General features: G+C 36.3%; 1 protein-coding gene across 1 annotated transcript; it reads right to left on the bottom strand.

The window, feature by feature from the left end:
* Nucleotides 1-467: 467 nt before the first annotated feature.
* Nucleotides 468-8,761, bottom strand: LOC113100670 (uncharacterized). The gene is made up of 6 exons (XM_026265297.1): nt 8,584-8,761; nt 7,281-7,595; nt 6,859-7,179; nt 6,644-6,715; nt 5,833-5,883; nt 468-539 (listed from the first exon to the last, which is right to left on the bottom strand). The coding sequence occupies exons 1-6, from the start codon at nt 8,642-8,644 to the stop codon at nt 490-492; spliced, it is 870 nt and encodes a 289-aa protein (XP_026121082.1). The 5' UTR covers nt 8,645-8,761; the 3' UTR covers nt 468-489.

Raw genomic sequence — 8,761 nt, forward strand, 5'->3', positions numbered from 1 at the left:
ATAAGAATAAAACTAATACAGGTCATGTTGAGGAAGATCAAGAAGTGTTTGCTCACCTTGTTCTTCTTGGATATATTATTTATTGTACGCAGTAATAACCATAATTCACTTCATCTGTCTGCACCAAAACACGAGTGAAGACTCATTATTTTACTGCAAATGTTTAAATCAAATATCTGTAAAAACTTCAGGTTCAGTCAAAATCTATCACACAAACATGATGAAATAAAAAGGTGATGACAGGAATAACTGTTAAATATAACCAAATACGAAAATAAACATTAATAACTGAAGATTAATCATACTGTTCACTGTGAGCAGGACGAATTGAAATGTTGATTGCGTCATTGTTTCCTTTATATTTCTTTCTATCTGTGAGCTTTAGAGCAGAAACAGTAGAAATACACTAACTTGTGCTGATCTAATGTGAGTAATAAGAGTGTGATATTTCAGAGTCAGTCTTTTGTGGAGTTTATGGTTATTAATAACTCATAGATCAACAAAACTCACCACAGAGTCATCAGTCTTTCTTCTGACATCTGAAAAATAATGACATGAGAACAGTTATGATCAAACCGTCTCTAATGAAGATGACAATCAGTTTCTAAAAGAGTCTAGAAGAATTAGTGCTGGAATAGAAACATTATTTCTGTTAACTCAACATTCTTAAAAAACGCTGGGTTGTTTTTTCAACCCAAATGCTGGGTTGAGACCATTGGATAGGACTTTGGGTTGTTTTAACCCAACTTTGGGTTCAAAATTTGTCTCTTCTATAATCCAGCGGGGCTGGGTTGGGAACATGGACGTGAAGGAGAGCACGCACGTAAGGTTAAGATCGTACGTCTCCAGTGCCAGCAGCCGCCATTTTCTCAGCGTGAAAGAAGCGAGAAGCGAGTGAAAGACATAATGCTAAGTAAAGATCCAAAGTGTAAAGTAATCGTTTTGTTTACCCAGTTGTATGAAAGGCGGAAGGTTTTATGAAAGGCGGAAACAAAGGAGCTTAACGTTATATAAAAAATGGCGGATGCGGTTTTCGCCTCAGAAACGGAGGACTTAACAACCTCATTTAATGTTACTGAACGGAAGAGGTACTTTTAATATAACGGTCGTGAATGTCTTATGTCATATTTACATAAGATTCTACTTTATCTGCACTTTTTGAGGCATTAATAGACGGTTATGGTTACGGTCACACTCATTTTTTTTTTTTTGCAGTTAAACTGAATGCACGTTAGTCTCCTAAAGGAAACAGCATTGTGTAGTAAAGGCGAGCATAATTATGTTGAGGCTGTTGAAGTGATAACTGTTAAAAGTATGTTAATATACTTATTACATGTAATATTTCAGACTTGTCGAGCTCGTGTCGTCATTGTCCCAGCGCCGAGAGTTAAAGACACAGAAGCTGTTTGTGTGAGAGTCGCAGACTGTGTGAGGAGGAGGAGCTGTTCTTCTGAAGAGAGGGACAGATGGGTTTAAGGAGGGTAAACTTCAGAATAACATCAAGTTATCTTCATTTTTACTAAGACTAAAATAATGTTTGTTTCTGTAGATGTTGAAATCCAGAGAAAAGATAACTTCATTTTTTTTTAGAAAATTAATGTTTCTGTTGTGTCCTTCCTGTTTACTTCACATTTTGATGCAACAACAGTGTGATCACATGTTCATATTTTATTGAAACCATTGATGTCCCTCTTTGCAGAACTCAAACTAACTGGAGTTAAGGGGACAGAAGTCTGCTTGTGTGAGGAGGTGGTTTTCTCAGCAGAAAGATAAGGCAAGTAGCAGTTTAAGGCAAGTAAACTTCATAATGTCATGGTATCAGTTATCAGCTGTTGTTTTTTGTACTAAGAGTAAAATGTTTGTTTTTGTTTCTGTAGATCTGTACAAAAAAAAAGAAAAAGTATATATATATATATATATATATATATATATATATTTTTTTTTTTTTTTTTTTCAACACTGACGGAAATGGATATTTGTTCTATACCCTACTGAATAACTGGAAAAGGAGAGGCTTGATGGAGGAAATGGGGATTATTGTTTTACTGACTTTGATCCACCTGAGTTTGTGTGTGTTTGAATCACCTCAGGAGTTGGTACGAATCCAATATTCCTGGGAGTTTCTTTTACAATGGTACAAGCCTAACAACGTGAAACAACCCGCAAGATTTGGCTATCCTGATTTGGGAAGTTTTTCACCTGTTGCTGTTGGACAAAAACAATATTGCTCGCGACAAAAGGACTCTACATTTAAATTCCGGAAGAGAGGACGGAAAGGAGGAGTTCGTCAGAAAATGAAAAAAAAAACTAATTCTTTCTAAAACTCTATAATTTTGTTAACGAATGTGCAGTCTTTACGTAAAAAGATGGATGAGCTCCAAGCTATGGTGAAATTCCAGCATGACAAAAGAAAAAAATAGTGCAACTATCTTTATGAACTGTATAATTATATAATGATTTACTTAGTATACATAATATACATGATCGATCCATTGACTGTAATCTGTCAGAATCGACATAAATCCAAGTGCTTTATCAGATATGTACCACTGTTTCATCCTTGTTTTTGATTTGTTTTATGTCAAAGTACTCTGTCGAGTGTTTTCTGTGCTTTTTTGGAGAGTTTTCTCATGCAAATGTGTTATTGTGTGTTTGTGCACTCACGACAGACCTTACTTTCACTTTGTTTTCGTTCATTTTCCAAAGCAATAGGCTATGTTAAGTAGTAGTTTAAAAGACTACTTATTGGTTTAATATGGGAGAGTTTGAACCAATCTGGGCACGGGGGTGGGACTAAGCATTGGTTTCTTCCTATAGGAATACCCTTCTCGTTTCTTCTGACGAATCAATGTTGTCAAAATGCGATGACGTAATAATAGCCAAATGAGATAAATATCTCCGAAACGTGGATAATCTCTGCTTTACGCCACTTTTTAAAGCATTCAGATTGGATTAGCGGTAGGGCTGGGATAAACGATTATTTTTTAAACGATTAATCTAGCGATTATTTTTTCGATGCATCGATTAATCTAACGATTAATTTTTTTCAGACCGATTCGATTTCGATTATCTCCCCGTTAACTGCCTACTAAAAATTTATACATGTTGATTTACATATCTGAATGAAAAAAACATGAATTCCTTAACATTGCAATATATGTTTATTGTTCTTAAAATTACAAAATAAAAGACTGACTAAGAATGCATTACTTTGCACTTGTATAGAGATAGCATTCAATAAAACCTTGAAGCTTTGAAAACACATAACTTACTGAAACAAGCTTACTGAACACATAGGGCCTAGTTTACTGAAAAAAAGTTCTTCTTTCAGATGAAAATAACAACAACTTGATGTCTAGCATTCAATAAAAAATGTCTTGTTTAGAGCTTGAAAGAATACAGTAACCAATGTAAACTTGAAGGCTTTAAGCTAATACAGAGAGTGCTTTTCAAAAAAAATAAAAAAATAAATGAACAGTGGGAGCCAGCAGCCTGTCATGGAGAGAAAAAAATATCTGAATGCTCCACGTGAAACTTTGGTGTTCCCCCTTTTTCTATCGTTTCTAATGATTTTGGTTAATATGCACGAGAGAGAGAGAGAGAGAGAGCGCTCGTGTAGTTTGAAGACTGCGAGCGTGTGTGAAACTTTGGTGTTTCGCCCTTTTTCTATCGTGTTTAATGATTTTGATTAATATGCACAAGGGAGAGAGAGAGCAAGAAGTGCTCGTGTTGTTTGAAGACTGTGAGTGCGCGCGTAGCCGGGGCTCTCTCTCGTACGCGCCCTGTCAGGCCCATCACTCACCGATCAAATAAGGCTTTCACAGCCGCCAAACCTCGACGCGTTGTCCCAGCCCTAATTAGCGGCTCAAAAGTTATAAAAAAATTAAAGAACACAGTTGTTTTTAGCCGCAGGTGGCTGTCTCGGTCTTTGAGGGTTAAGAGCTAAGATCAATCGTTATCAGGAAACTAGGCCCAGAACTTTACACACAGGCAAACACGGCATGTGTAACGCAGGAAAGCGTGTTACTATAGTCTAGTAAAGTAGTGTAGTTACCAATATTATTAGTGTAATGCGTACTTGGTTACCCAAAAAAGTAATATAGTTACTGTAATCCGTTACTTTGTAACTCGTCACCCCCAACACTGATAGCATTCCCTGCGGTAGACAGAGACATTAAACAACCACACAAAGTGTTGAAACTTTAAAACCGATTATTTACCTGTCCTTACTGGTAAATGGTAAATCTGAAAATGGATAGAGTTTAATTAAATGTTTTCTTTTTTCAAATGTCTTTTTAGGCCCTGATGAAGAACAGACGTTGACTGGGATGAATGCTGGTCAAAGAAGGGAATGTCCTTTCCTCTAAACTGATGCAGCAGTGGTTTTAAAGGAGGACGCTGCCCTGGATGATGTAGATGTCACATACTGTGCAGATGGAGCTTCTTCATGACTACATCAGTTATGCTAAAGAGATCATGAAAATTGACATTAATGCTTGATCTGTATTCATGGACTATGAAATAAACTGTGAGTGATTCATTTGTAAAAACAATGTTAAATGCTTGTTCTGTGTTGTTTAGAAATGGAGTTTATACTCTGTCATTCATACACATGCTCACATTCTTCCACACACACACACACATGCACATACACACACACACACACACACACATGCGTCTGTTAAATGTTATAATATCAATGTTAATGTTGTGTTATTTGTGTACTGTCATGCCAGAATAGTTGGTAAAGAACCTAACTTATTGTACATTTATTGTATAATAGTTTTTTTGTATATTTTATACAATATATACAATTGAACAAAGTCCAATTTGATCTTACATGTTCAATGCTTTATTAATTTCTTCTTACATGTTACTTTTTGACTTTTCTGTTGTTTTAAACATTTTCCTTTTGATAATTATTATTTGTGTGTGAACGTGATTTTTAAAATGAACAATATTTGTAGGTTTAATGCCTAGCTCAATTTGGGTTCATTTTAGCCTAGCAGTGTTTCCCCACAGCCTTGCACTGAATTGGTGGCGGCACTCCACGAGTTCATTTTCTTCCAGCAGGAGGCGCTAAGAGCGGCAGAGGAAAGGTTTTCTGAGCTCACAAACACTGCCTTACACCCGTTTGACACATACTCCGTCTGCAGTGCGTATGCGTTGCATATTTTTATACGCACCCATGTTAACGGATTCCAGCGTTCACACTGCACACGGTTGCAGTCCGTCAGTGTGTTCCAGGAGCAGTGCAGCGATCGTTTACGCACCGAGTCTATTTTTGCTGTGCCGCATGCGCTGAATTAAAATGACATTGTTCGTGGTAAAAATTATGGAAATGCAGTCATTTCATAATAAATGTATATTAATTAAAGCCTAATGTGTTTCACACGCAACCCATGGGTTTTGGATGGATTTAAAACAAGAAAGAGAGCAACTTTGGAGAAACAAGGCAACATTATATATGCACTTTTATAGAGGCAGAAAAGAAAAGCTATTTAAGACCAGCAAATCATATTAACTTCAGTTAAAACATGCAGCTGATCATCTGCAGATCACATGTAGTGAACAAATAAAACAGTTTATCATTGCACATCTGTGTTCACTGCATGAAGAAACAACCATGAGCTCTGCTCTTCAGCACAATGGATGGAAACCAGAGAAACTTCAGCAGAATAAATCAACATTAGACTCGACTTACAAAACACATATAACTCTTCATTTTCATTTCTTTATTTCTGTGAATCTGCTCTTTCAGTTGAACTGATTGAATATTGTCAAGAGTATTCAATAAAACTCACAACAGAGAAAGTAAATCTGTGACTGTACCTTGTGTAGACGTTTCTGCTGGAGTCAATGCTGTTACTCTTTTAGTTTGATCTGTATGAAGAGCCAAAGTAGCTCTTCTGATTGGCTGAAATTCACTAATCTCTAAACAGTCCCGCCCACTACCTCTACAGATGCACAAATCACTTTTGAACCGAATATCTCGGTGCAAAAGGGAGAGCGCGAAACTTGTCACTTGAAAGCGAAAAACAGTGTTTGAGATTCATCGCAGCAGATTCAAGCAGCTGTAGTTATGTACTTTGTGTTTGTGTTAGAAAAATATACAAGACATTTCTGAGAAAATATTCTACAAGTGTGCAACTCTTATTTGATGAATTCACGTACTGATTTGCGGATGTTCAACATTTCTCCACGACTTCACATTTCTTGATGCGGGTGTGTAAATGCGTTTTGCACCACATTCACTGCAGCAATTGTTTCATAAATGTGAGCGTACGAGTTTCTAAATGTGTGATTTGTAGAATAGGATTTGTGCACCTGCAATGAAGAATTTGAGAAGGTGTAACAGTTGTGTTGTGTTTGTGGGAGAGAAAAAAAGTCTACACGTTTGCAACTCTTAAAACATTTCTCTCTGTGACTTCAAATTTACTGATACACATGTGTGGCTTTTCTCTACAACTACAAATCGCACTGCCACAGGTGTTTAGTTGTTTTGAATCAAAAATAACTTCATAGATCTGTAAAGATGATGTTAGTTCAGATTCATCATACTGTTGAACATGACAGTCATGTTTTATTGAGTTAAGACACAAGATAACTCTTCACTGATGTGAGAAAGTCACTGATGCTGTACCTTCAGTGTCATCTGTGTTTGTAGTTGAGCGATGCTGAGAGTTTGTGACTGCTGTCGTTAAATCAGCTTGATCTGTAAAGATGATGTTAGTTCAGATTCATCACAGAACATGACAATCATATTTCAGTCACTTAACACAAGATGACTAACATTATCTATCATTATATTAGCACATCTAAGACTCTTCTACATCTGATCATGAGATGTTTTCTCACCTGAGATCTTGACAGTGTATGAGACTGAGGTCTTGAGTTGATCTCTGTGAGTAACTTCACATCTCCACTCTCTGTTGTGATCTTCATTCAGGATTGTTGTCTTCAGAGAGATGATACAGTGATCTGGAGCTGATATCTGATATCTGGAGTCTGAGTTTGTCAGTTTAACACCAGCCTGATTCACCCAGAACAGATCAATTCGTTCAGAACGGATCAAATCATCACAAGAGACTCGAGGATATGATGAATATGAATACAACTGACAGAAGAGAGTCAGAGAGTGACCTGCACTGATCTCAGTCTGTGACGGTGATGAAGAGACTGAAACACAGAATAACACACACATCTGACAATTCAATCATCACGAGAAGTTAAATGTAGAATTTGAACTTTTTAAATTGACCACATAATCATTAAATTACCATGAAGAACATGCAGATAAACACGAGCATCAGTTCCCTGGTGTTGATCATTCACATATTGTCTGCAGAAGTAAAGTCCACAATCTTCTTCTGTGACGCTCTTGATGTTCAGAGAGCAGTCAGACTCCAGACTCAGTCTCTCATGTCTCTCTGTGTCTGTCGTCTTTATCCCTCCAGTGATCAGTTCAACTGTCTCTGTATGTCTGAATCTGTTATAGATCCATGAAGTTGATTTACAGTCATGAAGAGCATTATTACAGGGCAGACGGACATCTTCACCAGAACTGATGAACACATGATCCACTTCACTGAGACCTGAAACACAAGAATTATACTATTATTAGAGTGATTATTATACTATATATTAATAAATGAAGACATAAACACACCATCATTAAAAGATTCAGATCATGCAGGTTTTTTCTCATTTAAACAGTTCACCCAAAAATTAAAATAAGCCTGTTTTACTCACCCTCGAGACATCCTCGGTGTGTTTGACTTTCTTCTTTCTAATTTTCAGTTTTAGGTGAATTAACCCTTTAATGCAAACACATTCTCCAGAATAAAATATTTATATTATTAAAATGTGAAATGAGATGAGATATTCCTGTGTATCTTCAGCATCATTTCTCCAGTCTTCAGTGTCACATGATCCTTGATAAATCTTTATAATATGCTGATTGATTATTATTGGTGCTCAGTTATTAATAATGTTTTCTATTATTATCAGTGGTAAAAACACTTATAATGTTCAAAAGAACAGCACTTACTTGAAATATAATCTTTTGTAACATTAGAAAGTTTTTTACTTTCAATTGAATGCCTATTTGCTTAATAAATGCATTAATTTCTATTAAACACACACACACACACACACACACACACACACACTGAATGGTAGTATAGTTCAAGTTTCACGTATTATTTCTCAAATGTACAAGTGTCAGTGACAGAACTTTTTGTAAGGTTTAGTCAAACTACAGCAGAACAAGAATAACAACAGAAATAAATAAGAAAGGGGCAAGTCAGAAGTTTAATGCAAACACACTCTGTTTAATTACATTTACATTTATCCAGAATAAACTGATTGTCTGTATCAGAGAGCTGTTTGAATCACAAACACACTCTTAACATGAAGATAATTCAGCATCAGATGTTTGAGTGTGAAACCGTCTAGTTTCAGTGCGTTCAGGAATAATCCAGTATGTTCTGTTTGTAACACAATAATAAACTGATCATGTTCAGATGAACTCTTTCTCAGGTTAATTCACCTGTCTTGAAGAGAAAACACAGATGTCTTTACCTGTGAGAAGTGAAGAGAGAAAGATCAGTCCCAGCAGACACAAGTGACACTTATCAGCCATCTTCTCTTTCTGTCAGTCTTCCTCTTCATTATATTCTCTCAACTCTTTCTTTAAATACTCTCAGCTCTTCCTGTGTTTGTTCACTTCCTCTGATCTACAGACTGAGTGTTTAAATGC

This window comes from Carassius auratus, unplaced genomic scaffold (assembly GCF_003368295.1).
Source record: "Carassius auratus strain Wakin unplaced genomic scaffold, ASM336829v1 scaf_tig00217329, whole genome shotgun sequence".
Classification (NCBI taxonomy): domain Eukaryota; kingdom Metazoa; phylum Chordata; class Actinopteri; order Cypriniformes; family Cyprinidae; genus Carassius; species Carassius auratus.

Coding starts and splice junctions, on each gene's coding strand:
- LOC113100670 (XM_026265297.1), bottom strand. CDS start 8,644: ATGGCTGATAAGTGTCACTTGTGTCTGCTGGGACTGATCTTTCTCTCT. Junction 7,180..7,280: donor TTATCTGCATGTTCTTCATG/GTAATTTAATGA, acceptor TCTGTGTTTCAG/TCTCTTCATCACCGTCACAG. Junction 540..5,832: donor AGCAGAAACGTCTACACAAG/GTACAGTCACAG, acceptor ATTATTTTTCAG/ATGTCAGAAGAAAGACTGAT.